At 37.3% G+C, this 22,003-nt stretch overlaps 1 protein-coding gene across 1 annotated transcript in view; it reads right to left on the bottom strand.

Annotated features, from left to right (window-relative positions):
- FER (FER tyrosine kinase) overlaps nt 1–22,003 on the bottom strand; it is a 175,524-nt gene that overhangs the window by 39,567 nt on the left and 113,954 nt on the right. The window contains exon 17 of the mRNA XM_065655872.1: nt 9,527–9,650. Within this exon, the coding sequence (XP_065511944.1) occupies nt 9,527–9,650 (124 nt within the window). The remainder of the gene's footprint in view (nt 1–9,526; nt 9,651–22,003) is intronic.

A 22,003-nucleotide genomic window follows, 5' to 3' on the forward strand; every position in this document is an offset into this window, starting at 1 on the left:
AGGGGAAGCAACAACCCTCTACAACAAATATAGAGTCTGCAAGGAAAAATTGTATTCTTCTCTCTTTTAAAATCTTTTGTTATTCAGCTATGCTAGAATTCAGTATCTTAGGGAAACAGAAAATAGATTGGAAGGAAGCTCACTATATGCTCCAAAGCAACTCTTCTTTGTAGTTCACATCCACTTACACCACAGCCTGCTTCGAATTCAATAATCTCTCTAACTTATTATCATGAGTTTAAAGTATACAATATTTGTAATATTTAATTTAGTGGGCTTGGATACTTACACTTGCCCTGTTTTTTCCCTTAATACTTTCAGATCAGCATCACACAAGCTCATTCAAGAAAAAATAGTCATGTTGCTCAAATAAGATTTCAGACAACTGAAAGTACCAATTCAGAACTGATTCAACTTCAATTTTAAGTGGTTTTCTCTAGGACCAAGCCACATTCACCAATATGAAAGTGGAGAAGACTGTAAATGGCAGAAAAAAAAGCCCTTGAAAGTCCTTGGAAACCTATTTTTAAAAGCCGAAACCTAGTACATAATACATCTATACATCTATTTCTATATGGCAAATAGAGTGAAATGTAGCAGTGTTCACCCGTCTCTCCTCCTAGATGACAGCTGTTGAACAGCACTGTATTAGTTATTTTAGGGTTGGAAATACTGCATTTTGAAGAAACACAGTAGTGTGCAAACCATGAAAAATAATCTCCTGGAGCACTTGAAAGTCTTGATACATTTGTATTGATAAATGCTGTGGTCCAGAATGCAGTTTTCACAGAATCACAAAATCACAGAATGTTAGGGATTGGAAGGGACCTCAAAAGATCATCTAGTCCAATCCCCCTGCCAGAGCAGGAACACCCAGATGAGGTTTCACAGGCATGTGTCCAGGTGGGTTTTGAATGTCTCCAGAGAAGGAGAATCCACAACCTCCCTGGGCAGCCGGTTCCAGTGTTCTGTCACCCTCACCATGAAGAAGTTTCTTCTCAAATTTAAGTGGAACCTCCCGTGTTCCAGCTTGAACTCATTACCCCTTGTCTTACTGTTGGCTGTCACCAAGAAGAGCCTGGCTCCATCTTCCTGACACTCACCCTTTACATATTTATAAACATTATTGAGGTCACCCCTCAATCTCCTCTTCTCCAAGCTAAAGAGACCCAGCTCCCTCAGCCTTTCCTCATAAGGGAGATGCTCCACTCCCTTCATCACCTTTGTGGCCCTGCGCTGGACTCTCTCCAGCAGTTCCCTGTCCTTCTTGAACTGAGGGGCCCAGAACTGGACACAATATTCCAGATGAGGTCTCACCAGGGCAGAGTAGAGGGGAAGGAGAACCTCTCTCGACCTACTAACCACCCCGCATCTAATCCACCCCAGGATGCCATTGGCCTTCTTGGCCACAAGGGCACAGTGCTGGCTCATGATCATCCTGCTGTCCACCAGGACGCCCAGGTCCCTTTCCCCTACACTGCTCTCTCATAGGTCATTCCCCAACCTATACTGGAACCTGGGGTTGTTCCTGCCCAGATGTAAGACTCTACACTTGCCCTTGTTGTATTTCATTAAATTTTTCCCTGCCCAACTCTCCAGCCTGTCCAGATCTCGCTGGATGGCAGCACAGCCCTCTGGCGTGTCAGCCACTCCTCCCAGCTTGGTGTCATCAGCAAACTTGCTGACAGTGCACTCAATTCCCTCATCCAAGTCGTTGATGAATATATTGAACAATGCTGGTCGCAGAACTGGCCCTTGAGGCACTCCACTAGATACAGGCCTCCAACCAGACTCCACCCCATTGACCACGACTCTCTGGCTTCTTCCCTTCAGCCAGTTCACAGTCCACGTCACCACCCGATCGTCCAGACCACACTTCCCTAGTTTAGCTGTGAGGATGCTGTGGGAGACGGTGTCAAATGCTTTACTGAAGTCAAGGTAGACCACATCCACCGCTCTGCCATCGTCAATCCACCTTGTTACGTCTTCATAAAAGGCTATGAGGTTGGTCAAACACGACTTCCCCTTGGTGAAGCCATGTTGACTGCCCCTAATGACCCTCTTATCCTTGATGTGCCTTGAGATGGCACCAAGGATAAGGTGTTCCATCACTTTCCCAGGGGTGGAGGTGAGGCTGGCCGGTCTATAATTTTAATAGTCACTGATGAAAAAAGTGCAGAACAAGTACCTCAACAGCATGGCACCTTTGGAGAGCAGAGACAGGATGAGTGCTCCAAGAGCCCTAACACAGCATTAGCAGAGTGTCAGCACACACTGCAGCATTTAGGCGAGTGCAGCATTCCCTTCTTGCATCAGAAGCAGAGTGCCAAGCTGTGCAGTGAGGGGAGCAGCGCCATTGTTTTGGCAACAGTCAACACTTCCTTGATTTGCTTAGCAACAACTAGGACTTCCAAGAGCTGTTTTTTGAACTTAACGTTTTTTGAAAGATTTAGCAGACAGATCCTCAACTACCCACAACAGCACTGGGAGAAGGAGGCTTCTGCAGTCTTCCTGCACACTTGCAACCTGGATAATTTGTCCAAAAACCACTATGCATTTATAACGGTTCTTCCATTAGTACCTCTTATGACCAATAGACCAAATAAAAAATAATAAATAACTTGTGCAAAACCCACAATTCTATAAATGCACAGTATCTTTGTTAATATAATCCAGTAAAGTCAGTGGAAATACTGGTTTTAGCAGAAAAAAGTTTACTAGTTAAGAGGCAACATGGAAGACTGCATAAAGCATGTCCATATTAAGAAATAAAAGCTCAACACGTTGTACTGTAATGCTCCAATCATATTCAAAGTTTGACTGAAAATTATTTTATAGAAATGACAGAAAAAATTGGGGGGCTTTTTTTTTTTTAAACACTAACAGCATACCTAATAAAGTGGCTTAGAGAAAGTAACAGTTCATCAAAGTTCCCATTTGTGGTTTTAACTTTAAATAGCATGGGAAAATTTCTAATACTCATATCGTAAAAAACATACTTTGAAATATCATTTTATATAAAGCAGAGACATCATCTTATAAATAAAGCTTGAAACTACAATTATTCATTACATTTATACGGTGTTTCAACTGTACTACTGACAATAATTCTCTGTAAGACTTATTTGTTGAAGCACGATCAACTATTATTAATGCAACAGTACGAAAGTTTTTTGATTTAATAACAAATGATTAAATACTTTATACAAAAGAAAGCTACAGAAATGGAGTCTTGCCCCTTCACTAATTTTATACATGCAGTTCTGAATAAATCCTAAAAAGCTAATTAATAATGGCAAATTAATGCTTACACAATAAACCTTGAAGAGTACATCTAGTTTACAGAAAGGCAAACTCTACTGAAATGCAGTCTTTCTTCATAAGTCATCGCCAGCACAGAAAATCACAGAAACGATAATAAAGGTCTTGGGTATTGCAGTTACCCAGGAGGAAATGCAGTATTCAAAGACACATGTTGTGCTCAAGAAGAATAAGCTACCTTGGAACAGAACCAAAGCAGCCATTCCACTGAGCGCTGAATTGCTTGAAGCCAGAGAGAACCAGGTACAGACAAGTATTTAGCTTCTGTCTTCCACTGGATTTAGGCAGAGAAATCAAGCAGGCAGGTTTTCCCCTCTCCTTAGGAAGGTGACCTGCTCAGCTTTGGAGCTAAGCCATCACTCTGCTGCTCCCAGAGTCTTGAATCACTAGAGACACACTAAGCTGAACAGCGCCCATGCTAAACTGAGTAGGATCACTTTTCATCCTTTTTGTGGTAGCTGAACTATTGTCTCAGGAAGAAATGGAAGGTTCACAGGAAATGAAAGACTAACTTAACTACTTAATATAGTTCTTACGGCATTCATGGCTGTGAAAGAGTTCTGACACCTGTTTCCAAAATCCTTTACGTTTGCAGTTACCAGACTGAAGATCAAAAAAAGTTCTGGGAGCAGATTAGATGATGTAAACTAGATTAGTAACAGGGAAGGAAGTATTTTCCTGGTAATTTATGTGTAATTAATAAAAATGGTAGATATCTAATGAAAACTATAGAAATCCAGAATTAATATCAACAGAGCCAGCATTTCATAGCATGAAGCTAAACCAGACCCTTAATTTCATGTAGGATTTGTAATAGCTAGAAAACTATGGCAAAACCAAGCAGCAGTAATATGACTGAAAATGGAAGAAATGGACCACAGAACGTGATCATCTTACCAACTAACATGTTTTCTTCAATTCAGAATATGGGAGACTTCCAGAACATAACTGCTTTGACTGAAAGGAAAACTAGGGAATATACCTGGAATGCAGTTAGTCTGCACTTTCTCACATGCATAGTGCATATATTGAATATAGGTCATTTGAATCAGATACCAACTTTACAGCACATTTGGCAGATGCATAGGTGAAGGCTACTGCTGGTAAACTTAGTGAGAAATGGACAATGGGAATGTTTATGAATAAATCACTTATAAAATTCTAACTTTTATTATAGCTGTCTCCTAATAATTCATCTTCAAACTTGTTTAATCACAGAAAGGTATGGGTTGGAAGGGACCTTCAAAGGTCATCTAGTCCAACCCCCCTGCACTGAGCAGGGACATCTTCAACTAGATCAGGTTGCTCAGAGCCCCGTCCAGCCTGGCCTGGAATGTCTCCAGGGATGGGGCATCTACCACCTCTCTGGGAAACCTGGGCCAGTGTTTTAACACCCCCATTGTAAAAAATTTCTTCCTCGTGTCTAGCCTGAATCTCCTCTCCTTTGGTTTAAAACCATTACCCCTTGTCCTATTGCAATGGGCCCTGCCGAAAAGTCTGTGCCCATCTTTCTTATAGCCCCCTTTTAAGTACTGAAAGTCCACCATAAGGTTTCTCTTCTCCAGGCTGAACAACCCCAGCTCTCCCAGCCTGTCCTCACAGCACAGCTGTTCCAGCCCTCTGATCATTTTTGTGGCCTCCTCTGGACCCCCTCTAACAGATCCGTGTCTTTCCTGTACTGAGGGCTCCAGAGCTGGATGTAGAACTCCAGGTGGGCTCTCACCAGTGTGGAGTAGAGGGGACAGAATCACCTCCCTCGACTTGCTGGCCACGCTCCTTTTGATGCAGTACAGGATACAATTGGCCTTCTGGGCTGCCAGCACACATTGCCAGCTCATGTCCAATCTTTCATCCACCAGTGCCCCCAAATCCTTCTCTGCAGGGCTGCTCTCAATCCCTTCATTCCCCAGCCTGTATTGATACTGGGGGTTGCCCAGACCCAGGTGCAGGACCTTGCACTTGGCCTTGTTGAACTGCATGAGGTTCACATAAAATTATTTTTAAAAACCAAACTAGTTCCTAATGTATTTGTAAAAGCTCTCAAACAAGGTAAAAATCAACCTACTTCTCAAGTAAAGCAGTGAAACTATGTGCAGAACACTATCAAAGAGCACAGCAGTTAACTAAAAAAAAATCCGTTTTTGCTAGTGTCAAGTAGAATTATATATGCATTACTTGTAGGTAAAGGTACAACAACTTGTAGATAAAGCTACAATACAATTTTCCACTCAGAAATATTTTCAGGACCTAACCGTCTCTTTGATTTTGAAAGGTTGTACTGAGTACTTACTGATAAAAACAGAGAAAATTCTACACATAACTGCTTATTTCAGTATTAAAATGGTTTTCCAATTGAGTTATATGATAATTTGAGTTATTTTCATTACAAAATGATGGTGGTAAAGAGGGGGAAATAAAACAAACAATAGGTATGTCCAAATTCTCTGAATTGGGTAGTTGCAGCTTCTCTCCTGTACTCCCACAGGATTGGTTTGGGAACTAAAAAGAAAATAAGGACAAATGCATTCATCACATGCAAATCAAATACTGGAAAAGAAGACCACTCATAAATTCTTATTGAGCCAACTGAAATTATCACATCTCCATCCTTATCTCGTGTTTCTAATTAACAGGAAAAATAGAACTATCTAAACAACAGCACACGGTAAAAATGAACAGAAGGAAACAATTCTTCAACCTCATGTTAATTAAATGAAGATGAAATTACTACACTCTTCTGTAGATGTTCAACCACTCTTTTTGTTTCTTTTAATAACATCTTTTCATGCAGCTTTTTTTCTTTTTCCTTTAAGCCCACTCATTTCTGCTCTTTAAAGAGAACAAAGAGAAAGCAAAGAACAAGTGACATCTGGATGCCAGAGGAGATTAAAATGCTGATCAAATAATCACTCATATGCCTTAACCATTCTAAGTCTGACAGATTTTAACTTTATATGTGTACCTACTGAAACACCACAGCATACACAAAAATAGAAAACAACGAGCAGATCAGTTGTTGCACTGGCCCCACTACTGAAAGTCTAGGGTAAAGTATGACTTAAATAGCAATTTCAGAAAGCCAGTACAGATTTAGGTAGGACTTTAAAATATAAAAACTAAGAACAGCTAGTGTAGCTACAACTAAAAAGTGGCATTAAAAATAATTCGAATAAACTGCTAAGCAGCCTTTATTTTCATATTAACAAGTCAAATGCACATAGTACTAAATTATGGTCACCTGAACTACTCAAAAACCATGTGAGGATTCTGAACAAATCTTTAAAACAGCAAATAAAATACTGCAGAAAAAAACAGCATGAAGCAAAACAATTTTGTTTTGCTGCAAACTACACAATAGAAACCATTTCTAATTACATATTAGTGATCCTTCTTAAGTAATAGTAATCAAAGCCTATGGGATTTTAAACAAAATAAAAAACCATTCTGTTGATTAGTCCATTTTCTCTCTAGTTACTTTTCTTACCTTGTTTTTACCTGAGAATCACTTTCAGTTGATGAAGTTTATGACAAAAAATAATACTTTTTTTGTTCCTTTGAAAAATTACTATTCTTTTTACATAGTGCTAAATCTTCTTCCTACTATTAATTAAATGATTCCATTCCAATCTACATGCTCTCAACGTTAAACTTACCCATGACTAACTGGTCTTACCTGACCGAAAAAGGAGGAAACAAGGGCTCCCAAATTCCTTGTACAGACCATGCAGTCACAGAGCTGCACCTTCAGTGTTTGGGTAAGGAAGAGCTGAAGCGCCAGTGGCGCTCTGAGTCCTGGACACCTAAGAACTCGCTTACAAAGGGCTAGGCGGTTTAAATTTTCCCTGCTAGCTTGCCATTCCCTTGTTCAGCGTACTGGCCGCACAGCACCAAGAGTGTTGCACCCACTAATGTGCAACTGGATCAAAGTACCCAGCAAGCAGCAGATGCTCTGTGTGTCTGTGGCAGGCAGGGCTTCTAGACAGATGTTTCTGCAGCCATGCCCTGGGTTGCCCAGAAATACAGGATAAATGCTCAAACTCCTCAAACAGAGAACAGACCAAGATAAATTTTATGTATGCTAACCACACTAAAATGCAGGTTGGTCTTCAGTAAAACACACTTTAAAGCTTTATGAGCTACTCTCCCAGAGTAAGCATTTGCCAATTAACCTGTACTAGTAACTCAAAAAAAAACCAAACTACCCAGGAGTGCCTCTGTCATCACTGCTAGAATTACTATTCTTGGTTGACTGTTTTCCTGATTCAGAAATTTTCATTATGGTTACCAATCAAATTCAGAAGAATTAGCTCATAAATAAAATAAGCACGCACTACAGGCAACCACAAAAAAGCAAAAATAATTTTGAATATCGCAGAAAATAAGACTGGTAAAATAATACTGGAAATGCATATTTTGATATATTAACATGTAAAAAGTATGTTTGATAAAAGTATGATGCTTTCCTGAAGATACTGTTTGCTTGCTTAGTTGCACTTTAAAACTGCGGTTTTCTTCGGGATAAATCTACAAAAAATTTTGGGGTTGTCTTTAAGGAAAGTGGTAGTTCTCTCTGACAAACTCCCGTGACAATCTGTGATAATAATAAACAGATTTTGTGAAGATTTTGAAAGTTAAAAAGTAAACTGGGGAAAGAAATTTTTCCCTACTTGTATCACAGTATGTGTAACCCAGGCTGTGTGCGTTGGCAAGTCTACAACACTAACTAAACAGATTAGATTACAGCTATTTTCCTGAGTTGAGATCTATATGACATATTTGTATTCAGCTTTCTAACTGAAAACAATGAAACAATGAAATCTTCATCTGGTAAGACATTTTAACATATCTCTTCTCTCTGAAATACATTCTCTGAATCACTATTAGCTTTGTAAACACACCTTAAGAAAAGCTTTTCCTATTCACTGCTAACTGCCACTGCATCTTTCAGAGGCAGACACCATGAAGCCACATTGCCATCTGTAGTAATTAGAACAGATCTAATCCACACAGATGAGCAGGGCTAACCTTTTCCCAGAGTCAAAAAAAAAAAAAAAAAAAAAGAAGGTAGCGATAGCACTTCTCCAAAAATAATTGTTTCTAAAATTATTTACATTTAGTTACTCACCTCTATTACTTTTCCCCTTGGTTTTATTTTCTAAGAACACAAGAGTTCTAAACAGGCACTTCTGATATAACATTGATCTGACAGTTACAGAAATTACAAAGCAGCAGAGCATTTATGAGGCTAGTGCAAATCATCAGTGCTATTACTTCCTCTGATTTTTATGCTGTTATTTTCATGGCAAACAGAGCTGGGCTGAAACACATTCTATCATGACAGAATGTTGGGGCCCTAGTCCTACTTTTACTCATGGTGCTTACAATACTTGTCTGGGATTTCCCAAAAGGATATTCCTTAGTTTTATATTGTGCATTAGTTTTTTTTTTCCTTTCAGCATTTCTGATCATGACCTTGTAAAAGCGTTTCAATTAACTTGTGCTTCAGAATAATTTTACAAGTTTTGGAAACAGCATAAGATTACTGTTCTATTTAAGCTTCCTTAAGTCAAGTCAAACACACAAAAAAGAGCAAAAAATATATAAACGACACTTACAAAAAGTAAGTACACTGTGATATTCTGAGAAAAATATAGCTGGAAATGAACTACATTCCTTTTGATACAGACTGACTATAAGCAGCTCCATGGCAGAGTCAAACTGGAGAAGCAGCAACAAAAAGGAATGGTAGGAACAGAAATAAGGTACCCCAATAGCATGATGTCTGATAATCTTCCATATTTTAGAGAAAGTAGTCTGGCAATTAATATTTTAATATATAGACATTTTCTGCTAAACCAGTGGATTTTCTGAAACGTACTTGAAAAGTAACATAATTTCTTTGTTGGCCACACAAGCAAATTTCAACAGGATATAAGCCTCACAGATTGCTTTTTGCCATGGTTCATTGTCAGCATATGAACTATGCTCCTTATAATGCTAATTACTATGGTGACTTATTTTGAACAAATGAACAAAACAGTTTTGCATTAGACATGCAATAATGACCTCCTTTCAGAAAATGTGTAGTCTCTTTTTAAAAAAAATGTAGGGATCACTCCTGTTGAGCATAAACACCATATACACTTAAAGACCAAGAATTTCCAATGATAAAATTACAATAGTGAGAAAAAAATAGCTTCCTTACCTATGTATGCAATTCTTAGATTCGAGATAGGCCATACCAGAAGCAGCATCTAATGAAAACTTCACCAGTTGTTTGGTTTTTAGCTCATCCTTTTTTTTTCTTAAAAAGGACAGGAAATCACCTCCTAGAAAAACAGACAGATGGACAGTGAGAAAAGACAGATAGGATACTTACATTTAGCTCTCATTAGAGGTGCAAGACCGAACAAAATGCAGCTATTAGCTGTTCTCCTCAACGTATCAGCTTAAGGTTAGCCTAAGGAAAAGGACAGAACTCACCTTTCAAAATCCACTTTCCCTAACTTCCCTTAAATACTAGGTGCTTTAAAGTGGAAGCTGCATAGCATATTTTTGATGTACCCAAAATCTTCACCAGTGTACACTAAATATAGACTTATATGAAAATTGTCAACAAAAACAGTTGATAATTTGTGATAAATATACTTCTCTAATTACAGAATAGTTGTTGTAGGGCTTTATAAAAATTGTGAATAAAGACGTTAGGTCGTATTAGTTACACAAGAGTCATTGATCTCTAATTGATCATTTGCAGTGGTGTTTCCTAAATTCTACACTGATGTTTTTGGATGTGTAACAAAGCCTTTTACTTCTTTGGGCCACGACGACTGCATTTTTGACACTAGCAATTAAAGGCGAACAACTATTATTGTAACTTCACAGTGTTCTACCTTGGCAGAACAAAGTTGCTGTCCTCCTGTCTTAGGAGTGGAAGGGTCAGCATGGAGGACTTCCAAAAGGAAATTCGTATTTGCAAAAGAAGTTGCTGAAAAGCTAACATCCCATCATGCCCCTTACTCCCAGGCTGAGTAACAGACAGATGGAAAATCAAGAGCTGACTGGATGCCCTTGACTCTAAAGTCAATCTGAAATACCTTCCATTCTACAAAAGACAGTTACACACACCTCCAAACTCAGACAGGGCGAATCCTGGGATACTGAGATTTAAATTCTAATGAGATCTTAAAAGAACAGTATACTATTGCAAACTAGACTGGGTAAGCATCACCTTTCCTTTAATCTAAGAGGTTACTGACGTAGTATAGTAACTGGCAAAAGGTACGTATTGCCAGAGAGAAGAAAGATAAACACTACATTGAAATATGTGTCATTTTTAATACATTTTAACAGACTTATTCTGGTATAGCAGACAGTTAATGATTTTTAAGGAATTCCCCCCTCCAACACTTACAAACAAGCTGATGAAAATTATTTTATCTACTGATAACTCATTGCTCTGTACACAGGAATCATCTTTTAATTAGTATGATTACTTCAGCAAGATCAGTAAATCAAGGAAGCTTACAGAAAAAACAAATAAGACCATCCTAAAAAAAAACTACCCTCAATCAACCAGTGTTCCACTATTGAAGACTGAGAATTTATAACCACTTTCTGCAGGAAGAACTGAAAACAGAGATAAGCTCAGTTTGATATACTACAAAAAGAGATGTCTTCTCACACGACTGTACTAAAAATGAAAGAACAAGTCCTAAGAAAGTTCTATTTATAAAAAGTGTTACAACAACATTGCTGTGAATCTAAATTGATATTCCTCACATTTTATATAAATTCTTTGTACAAATGAGTTATTGCTCTCCACAATCAACAATTAAAAAAATCTGTTATCAACAAGATACTATATTCATTAATAAAATTAGAAAAATACACGCTAGAGCACAGTATACCTTGAGCTGCATACAGTATATTTTATGCCTATCATCAAAACATAGTTTTACTAAAATTATCTTAATCTATCTCAGAGTCTCAATAGTGAAAAAAGTCAGCAGAAGTGTGTTTTCACTAGCAGTTCTGTTTTATCTGTCCTTGCACAGAGGTAACAAAAACGTCCTTTAGATAACCTGTTCAATACTCATTTGGAAGCACTGTTAGTTGCAGACAAAATAATAGAGCAAAGTGATACACATCTCATTCTGTACAAGATACGTCATTTTAAGTTAAATCTGATTATCCTCAGAATTGTGATAGCAACATAGGCTTAAGGTACCTGTCCTTTAACTAACAGAATTACTCTTACTAGTAAATTCTGACTTTTACTGCCTACCGTGACCAATGTTCCAGCTATTCGTCTTCACAGGAAAGCATCCATATGAATATGTTCAAAGCTGAGTTAAGAGGATTTAACTACAAACTCTCCAGCATAGAACTGTGGCTATGCAATACCTTTATGTGCTTCTGAAAACAAGTTTAAATGTAAAAAGCCCTAACTCACTATTTGGAGCACACAGCTGTTGGTAAAAATGAAATAAACAGACCAATCAGACTACGAAACAATTGAAACAAAGCTGCATGACTACATAAGAGTAAGTAATGCTTTCTCTTATATGTGGATTTTCCATTGTATTCTACATGGCTACCTGTTATTCCAGTTAATGGCACACAACACTACCAGGAAATGAGGCTTGCTCAACCACCCTTTTTAAGTATTACAGAAATAATTAGACCATCATAGTATTATCACCAAGAAGAAATCGACTGCCTGTTTGGCTTTACAGGAGGATAAATAACAGTACTGGAGTGTCTGCCTAATACAATAGAATTATTTTACTAATTAGATGACAAAACGTAGTACATAAGTAGAAGCACCATGAGAGCAGCCTGCTATAATTGGATTTCTGAAAACAGCCCTTCATGTATTTCACTGTGAATGTGAACTATTTCTCATTATATGCAGAAATTTTAAGAGAGTGAAAATACCACATATCAGCACTTCCTAGTGCATAAAGTTTATGCTGTACATTAAGTAGTATTTTATAGAAATATAACAGTTCACTTAATGGTGCACACAAAAGTAAGCTTATGTTTTCCAAGAGACAAAAAGTCCTATTTGTGATCCACAAGAAGAAATCAAAATACAAGAAATGGCAAAGAAATATGTTAAGCAGCTTAAAAAATGTTTAATTATGGCAATCTCTGACTTTAATGGGATTTATAATCAACTATGTTCTCCTGAGCTGGTGCTCAAAATGGTACCTACCTACTTGTTCTAGGCACTCTTGGCATTATTCTGACAACCAGTATTGATACTGAACGTAATTAAAATATAGTTTTGAAATTATGGTGGGAAATCTCTCACTTATTTATTTCTAGATATAGAGACATATATTATCTATATATATCTCTATATAGTATCACACCATTTTAATGATGTTATAAATAACAATTATAGAAATATTAATAAATGTGTTAACGCAATAGCAACTATCAAGAATTATGTGGAACTATATATTTTAATATTTACACATAAGTTTTAATAAATTGGGAGAATTTCCTTTATTAAGCAGCCTTGTTAAGTACCAGTTTGTTTACAGACTCCACTTAACTCTTCTTATATTTCTACACACATTAATCATGCAGATGCAGCATGCTTCTGGCCTTACCACTTAATGGTCACCTAACAGAGGAGCTCCATGATTCAATATTCATAGCTGCTTTGTAAGCTATTATAATATTACTGAAATGACCTTTATCTGCACTTGTAAGTATTTATAAATTTGAGGATTCATATGGTCAGTCTTTTGACTAATGTAAAGAAATCTGGAGTTTGTTTATCACCCAGTATCTTAATCCCATATACATTATCAATGAAACAAACCCAAACATAGCAACTTAAAACAATGAATTTAAAACAGCAAATATGCATCTGTAGCAATTCTAGAAGGTAGTTTTTTTAAGAAACTAAGCAGCTATGTGTCAAACTATGAAAAATGTAAGGGTTTTGAAATGCTGAAGCACTCATTTGCCTTAAAACAGAATGCCTTTACTTTTCAACTAATTAATCATTTCTGTGTAATGCAGTGTTTTCACTTTTTTTTAGATTTTATGTAAGTAGTAACACAAACTGTAAATAAATCCAAGGTTTTTCAACTATCTACAGAGTACTATTGCAAAATCCACTTAAAACTTCATTTTTCCTCTTAAGCAAAGCAGATAAAAGCTGCTATAATCATGCAAAGTTTTGCTATAGTAATGCTAACAATAGTAGCAATGAAGCATGAGTGGAAATGTATGTATGTGAAACAGAAGGAAGGAAGGAAGGAAGGAAGGAAGGAAGGAAGGAAGGAAGGAAGGAAGGGGAAAGGGAAAGGGAAAGGGAAAGGAAGGAAGGAAGGAAGGAAGGAAGGAAGGAAGGAAGGAAGGAAGGAAGGAAGGAAGGAAGGAAGGAAGGAAGGAAGGAAGGAAGGAAGGAAGGAAGGAAGGAAGGAAGGGAGAGAAGGAAGGAGGGAAAGAGGGAAGGAAGGAGGGAAGGAGAAGAAGAATTAAAAGAATGGCATGCACTGAGAGCCAAGGACAGCAGCAACAAACAGGTAAACACAGAGAAGATGTTGCTTGCACCAGGACTGTGATGCAGATGACTTTTTAGCAGAAGACCTGTGATGACACCACAATGGAGATGACTCACAGAAAATAACTACACTGCAATACAATGAAGATGAGAAGGTTACAACACATTACATGTGCTATTTCACTTCCTTTTAATGGGATGACAGCCCACAGCCATACTATGTTCAAAACAAGTAAACTATTGACAATGGTCAGTAACCTTGCCTTAGATTTAAGGTGGATCAAATAAGCTAGAACATGAAGCCAATGATCCTACCACATTAGCCACTTATTCCCAAATGGCATAAAAGCCTTTCCAAAATCAAGTCTGTCATTATCTGTCAAGAAGAAGCCAGAAATGATAGTGAGGCATCAACAGCCAGTATCCCTTGTACTATGTGTTGCACAAAATAATCCTGTCCACACTGCTTGGACTCTGTGTTTTGGTATTGTGGCTAAGAGGATACAGGACTACGAGTGGGTAGACACAACCTACTTCAGAACTTAACTAGGAGGAAAATTATTTTCTCCCAGGAAGTCTCCCATTCAGTTTTGTTTCATTAATTTTTATAATTGAACTATGCTTAAAAACCCATGATCATTAGCTGTGAAACAGATGCCAGAATAGAAAGTCATGATTACCCATGTGAAACAGGACATACATGAGGAACAGGGGGTTTTTAATGTAAAGAAAAAGAATGAATATTTTTAAAATGTAGACACATTAAATAATAGATATTTCTGCTTAAAAATTGTTCCAGGTAAAGCAAAAATGATAATGTGAAGGAATACTGACAAATAAAACTAAAGAAATAAGATGTGTACAGAAGTTCTTGCAGCTACCAAAACACTTAGATGATTTTTTATGTTTGGTTGTTTTTATTCAGTTTTCAAACAGATTCATCTACTTGCTGATTTATTTTTGTACAATCTTGATACAAAATATAGTAACATCAAAGCCTAAAATATTTGAAAAATCAAAACTGTGGTTTCAAATGTTACAATAAAAGAAGACTGTATAGTAGGGCTTTGGTCTTCTTTTATCAAACAGGGAATCTCTAAGCTGAAATGAATTTTTAATTACCACCACCTATATCCCAACAAAGCAACCTGACCATTTCTGCTCCTCTCTTAATATCCTCACAACTGGAAATCACGCAGCAAATAGGAAGGCAGAGGCCCACGTGAATGTACAAGACTAAGGAGGAGGGAAGAGAGGAAGAAAAAGCAGGGTCTGTATGTGTGCACGTGTGTGTGTACCACACGGATGAAAGGCGAGAGGGAGAAGTTGGACATATATAGGGAGAGAAGGAATCCACAGGAGGGTGTCTGGTTCATAGGGTGATGTGACCAACAAGACAGAAAGTAGCAGAGCCAGAAGCATGGCAGGTTGCAGACAAGTAGGGACAAACAAAAATGGAAGATGGAAGCTTAGCTGAGTGCAGGAGGAAAGGATAAAGTGAGAGACAAACCCAAAAACTAGAGAAACAGACACGGGTCATATTAATATTAGTGTGGAGAGAAACTGTAGAGCAGACAGAAGGTGACTTTAGCAACAGCTGGGTATTGAGCCAGACAAGTTATTAGACTAGAGAAAAAAATAGAAAAATTGAATGGAAAACAAAACCAGGCAGTCACTATCATTGTTAAAAATCTGCACCCTATCTCTAATTTGAATTTGCCTAGAATTTGACTCACCTTTTTTTTTTTTTTTTTTTTTTTTTGCATTGATTTTTGAGAGCGTGCAGTAAAGATTCAGGATGTGACAAAGCTAGAACACAGATCTGAAATCTGCTGGCAAAAGACAGCTACTGAGGATGCACAATACAACCAAAGGGGCAGATCAAGCAAAACTTTATTAAAGTTTTAAGGGATGTCTAAAGAGAAGCAATTGGAAAAAAAATATGAATGATCTCTATAGAGATCTCAGTGCCTCCAGATGCAGGAAATCCAAAAAAATGCCACCATATGAAGTAGAAAACACAGCAGGTGAATCACATAATGTGAAACTAAAGGTTAACCTTTTTTTCAGCATTGAACAGCATTCCAGGTCTGTGTACAAAATCTGCTGCACCTCAGAGACAGACAGCAAGGCTAACCTCAGGCTCAGGTAAGCCATAGGGTACTTCAGCTGCTCTTAGCGTTAGCGCTCCTTTATTCAAGATGATAATTCATTTAGCAGAAAAGCTCAGATAATATCGACGTTGCACATCACATCAACAAATAAATGATGCATTCCTCGGTCTCAAGACTGAAACTTTGGTTATAAATGGGCTTGTTGGCTTCAGTGCAACTAACAGCAGAAATACATGGAGTCAGCTGTGATTTGGTGCTCTACTCTAAGGTATCCCTACAGACAGAAAAATAAGAGTAATTCCACAGAAGTGAGTTAGGATTTAGTAGGTTGTACCAGCTCTATCTCAACACCAGTTATAATGCATCTGTAAGTATTTCTACGCTTTATGCCACGTAGCCTTCTTTTCCAACAAATGCCAAAATGAGGGCCTGACAGGTCAGGCAGAATACTGGGCTTTACTTGGAAATGTTTCTGACCTAACAAGCCCTGCGGAAGTAAAAAGTGCTATAACACACAGAAAGTAGCAATGGAGTCACCTCAGTCTCAGAAGAGATGGACTGAGTAAGCCAAGCTGGAACAAAGCCAACTGCATGTAGGAGAGCAAGAACAGGGTGCAGAGGTAACCCCAGGGCCTGGGTTAAGAACTGCTTATCGGATCCTGCTACAGGCTCTTTCTGAACGTGCCTGGGAGCCAGCGTAGCTGAAATCGAGCAGTGCTGCACCTGAGCTAATAAAACCCATCACCTCTGAATTGTTTCTGCATCAATGGCACAGGCAGTTTGCATTCCAAATGATTCAGTACAAATCTGAACAGGTTACCTTATCCAATTGCAAAGATGAATGTTATGACCTTGCTGAACTCCACCTTGAAAGATATTAATAGCTACGTATGTCTAGATATGAGTTGAACATACATAGTTGAAACCCAATTCAGACAACCTTACCATACTATTAGATTACTGGATGTTTTCATAGCTGTTTATATGCACAAGCATAGCTCAACCTGTTTCCAGCTACGAGTGTTCACTAGATCTACTCTAGAGTACGTCAGCATGACCATAGATAGAACAAGGAACACAAACTCCATGTCCAGTTAAGTAGGAGGTTGCTTTTTTTGCTATCACCTATCCATTATCAACTAGGAATCCTATGGTGGTATCAGGAATGCACACTAGTATTCCAGAGAAATGTCTACAATGCTATTAGCATTAGAGTGAAAAATGGGTGGGGGTATACAGGAATCACATCCAAAGCAGATCACTAGCAGAATAGAACCTGGCCACGGAATGGAGACAAGAAACAATTCCTGAAAAACTGTTCAGAACTGTATGAGGTAAGGATCTGATGCAGAAAGGAGATCCAGTTTTCATAATATTGTAATGCATAATAAACTCATAATGTATTACTTCATCATATATATGCTAGAGGAAGCTAAATTTTAAGACTCAACAGACAAGGCAGATTCTTGAATTTTCTGAATGCCTGACTTACCAAGAAGAAAATTTGTTCAAAATATTTCTGGTAATGTGATTTTAACTATGTTGATTATAAAACTGTTTAAATATATAGAAACCTGAAACAGAAAGTAGACAATCAACTTGTGATTTAACAGTCCAACAGTTAAAAGGAGTAGGTCACAAAAAATGTGACTACAAGCTTCTCTCTAAAACCTTGAATAAACTATTGGAACATATAAATATGTTTACATCTACTATCAATTAGACAAGTGCTTCCAGAGAGAGCTAGTGCAGGCATGATGACAGTGCTTATCTTGACAACCCGTGTAGACTCTTTTTGCTGGAGGGACAGAGGCACCTTGGAAGGTTCTACAAGATAAATTGTTGAAATAGTTGCATGAAATGGTAACTGCACCACAGGATTACAAGCCTATCTTCAGAACAGCCCATTCTAAAAGACATAGTTCATGAACAAGCAAATTTCCTACCTCTAAATTAAATTCTTCTATCAGAGCAAGCTAAAATTCAAGTCAACTGAAATGAACATAAAGGAGGAGAAGAAAGAATCTTGTGGCTTGGGATTGCTTTTTGCATCTTACAGACTACATTTGATTTTGATTTGTTTTTCCCCTAAACCTAGGAAAAGAAAAAAACATTCAAAGAGACTCCTGCAATATGCTTTTGCTTACATGGGAGATTGCATGATAAAATAAGAGTAAATGAAAACAAACTTAAGGAATCTTGAAGGTTTCAGTGAATAAAAATCCTTATTCTCAAAGCAGAAACACCATAATGAGATCCATGATCACTAAGAGAGAAGTTGGGATCAGGAAGATAAAAGTGAAAAAATGCTGCGTCGACTCTGAAAGGAGAAAAGAACAGGAAGCAGGTTTTGTCAACCTCTTCACCATTCTCCTGATAATCTTCTCTACACCTCATTAAAATCCAGCATCCGTTTTTCTCAGGTTATTAGTCTAGACTCTGGCCAGCTTACAGATAATGCTAGATTTATTGCAGGTAGTCTCTCTGATCATCATCTAAATTTGATAAAAATGAGCTGTTATGAATACTCCTTATGCCCTGTGTGGCCTTAGGTGACACTGGCAAATTGTTCTTTACCTGTTACCAAAATACCTTCTTTACCTGAATCTTTACCTGAATACCAAAGCAGCTCCTCATAATTACTTCCCTCTCTTCTAGTTTTAAGGTCAACAATGCAGGATAAAACACACACACACACACACACACACACACACACACACACACACAAACCCCCAAAACAAAAACACTGGGAAAACAAGTACAGAGCAAAGAAATCTGAATAAATTAAACCTGAAAAATAAGAGTAAAATGCTCTGGTTTTTAGATTGATGTGGCATCAAAGAAAAATTACATGCTTTCTTACACAGTACTATAAACCATACTTTTACAGAAAGCTCTGCTGTTTCTCACATTGGAAAACATTCCTGACAAAGGCTTGTCTACATTAGAAAATTCCAGTGGTTAAGGCACAGTCTCAAATATGCAGCAATCCTCACCGAACAATTTTAAGACTAATATCGCACCTTTACTGCACTGCTGCTCGGTCAGATTAGTCAAGTCCATATGACAATACAAACTCATGGCTCTATGAACATCAAGTATTTGACAAATCTCAACATAGAGTGTTTCTCTTCCCAAAATTCTTTAGCAATTCTCACTTTAACTTGTATCTTTCTTAGGATAAACTGAGTACTTAAAATGCATCACAAAATATTATAAAAATGTTACTGTATTACGTTATGAAATAATGCAGTATACACATTTTCACATCAGTAGATATCAGAAAAAACTCCATCAAATACTATCTTTGCAACAAACCTTATCGAACCATCTTAGCTGACATCTCATTAAAAAGCAGTAAGAAAAAAAGGAAGTATACTACAAGGCACCTATATGATTATCGGAGTTCTTCATAATACTAACTGGTCAAATAATCTAATTTTTCTAAGCAGAATTTTTGAAATGTATGAAAATCTTGCACAGTATGTATCAAGTTAAGAGTTGTACCCTTCTTTTCCTGGAGCTCGCCTGAATAATTTCTACTCCTTCAATGAAGCATTTAAAATTCACTGCATGATATTGCAATTACAGTAAGATTTATTCAACTGTATTCTAAAATAAAACATGCTTTTTTGGCATGGAGTTTTCATTAGCTTTGTGCTATTGCGGCATCTGAAATCTGCTCTTGGGCAGTGGAAACGGAAGAAGAAACTGGCAGTCAAACACTGTCTTTCAGTAGCCTCACTGGGTTCAGAATCAGTAGGGAGACTTAATCCACTGTATTCTCTTCAGGCATTACTGCAAGATAAAGCCCAAGGTTATAAACCAAGCTTACAGGCTCCTTATCTGAATAATAGCTTACTATTAAAACACAGTCATCCACGGGATGCATCCCACTTACTGTGCATATGCTATGCAGATGATCGGCAAATGCTCAGCAAATTAGAGGGTGCAGCTCACTGTGCAGAGAACTCTACAAGAAATTACAGAGTCTGGATCTCACATCTTTTGCTCTCTGGCTCAAGACATCACACCATGTGTCCAGCAAGCCGCAATTACTTGTGTCTCTGTATCTAGAAACCAGCACATCTGGCATCCTACACAAGTGTAGAGGGCAGGCACATAATACTGTTCAGGGCCATCGTAAACTAAGAGCTCTAATAGAATATGAGAAGTAGAAGCTAGGAACGTGAAATCAGAAAATATAAGCAAAGGCAAGTGCACAGCAAAAGAGAAAGATAAGTCCAACTTCTATTAGGAACACAACATATATGCAAAAAATCAGCATATAAATGCATGGGGTGCTCCTCAAATTTTCTTTCTTTTTAATAGTCTTAATATTTTCAAACTAGTCACTACAGTTGTCATAAAGAAACAGTCTTAACTACCAAACAAGGAGAGGAAATCTTTATGAGAAGTTCTCCATTAACAAAATGATGTATGACAATTTCCAAATTGACTTGTTTTCTCAGTTCTAGTCTACTAAAAAATTCACAGAAACAAAAACTATGCCACTGTGAAATTCAGGTTAATTTTTATTGCATGGTAGTTGGGAAGCCACACAAAAACATCAGCATTGGGCCCTTGTAATCATCTGGGAAGTAGTTCTTCTCAGTGAATATTTTACTGTCATTTAGTTAAAAAAGAATAAAATTAATTCTTTGCAAGAGTGCTTTAAAGGTTATTACAAATTTATCCATTATGCAATTACGAATCAACATTTTAAAACCATCTGCTTTGCTAAATTGCTTTTTCACAGCAGCTAGCTAGCATAACTTAAGCCTGAAAAAAACATTTTTCTATAGCTCTCTGTTAACTTACAAATATATAAAATATTTATAAGAGAAAATATTTAGGACTCATTGATTCAATTTCAATAGCTATCTTGGCAGTTTTGGGAAGGTGAGGGGAAGAGAGGGAGAACAATTTGCTTGGGATTTCAAAAATCATTGACTTTATTTTTTGGTAACTTTCCTTGTAAATTCCTGAATGGCAGTTTTACATCACATCTCTTCTATACATGTAACTTTCCACGTATATATGAAAGACACATTGCTGCTAGGTGCGTTTGAGCTTCTGTTTATATATGACAGGGAATATTTTAATTAATTTCTTTTTTATCAATTGGAAGAATAGCTTATAGAAAGCAATAGTATATCTAAATTATACAACAAACAAATACTGTCCTACACAAAACAGAAGCACAGATCTCCCAAATAACGCTCTTCAGAATACTAATTGGGTGCTTCTTATTAGTAGCTAGCCACTACAACTTACTGAGATATTTATCTGTGGTATACATGTCGCAAATAATAAAAAACAGTTGGCCGAATATGCTCATCTGTATTCAGATAGACTATTTATTATATATCTTTACTTGGGCAATAGTATCAGCTGTTTACCTAGAAAACAGGGGCACTCAGCTCTTTAAAAAATATTCCGGTAGTGTTTTTCCTATATTAAAATGCATATTGCCTGATATATGCTTTTTAAAATGTAAAAAACCAGCTTATCTTGTGATGGTCATTGGGCACATTTTATTAGACAACTGTAAAATACATCTTTGTTAAAATATTGGTTATGAACTCTGAGTCTTCAGAAGAAATTATCTTTTACCAGTTTACTGGAGTCCCTTAACTTTATGTAAGAATCATGCACAGCTTAGTTTTTGAAAATCATAAAGACTCTTACTCCACCTAGGGGATAAAGCATCCTAAGTCCATGTCATCATCAATGGTACCATCATAAAAATATGGTTACATTAACAAAAAAACCCAACTTATGTCTTATCATGCCTCCTCCTTTCTCAATTTAAAGGACTATTTTTTTCATTAGATGTTGTCTGAGAGGCTAGAAAGACTAGAGGATCCTCATCCCAATCAGCTTTGGAAAAGATGACACTTTCTGCTGGGTGATGTTACTCCCCTTCCCACTTGTAGAGGTTCCTGCAGAAAGACTTGCAGGATAAAACTGAGAAGAAACTTGGCCCCTAACAACCCAGCCAATGGCAGGGAGATAGGATGTGTTTTTCCACATATGC

This window comes from Caloenas nicobarica, chromosome Z (assembly GCF_036013445.1).
Source record: "Caloenas nicobarica isolate bCalNic1 chromosome Z, bCalNic1.hap1, whole genome shotgun sequence".
NCBI lineage: Eukaryota > Metazoa > Chordata > Aves > Columbiformes > Columbidae > Caloenas > Caloenas nicobarica.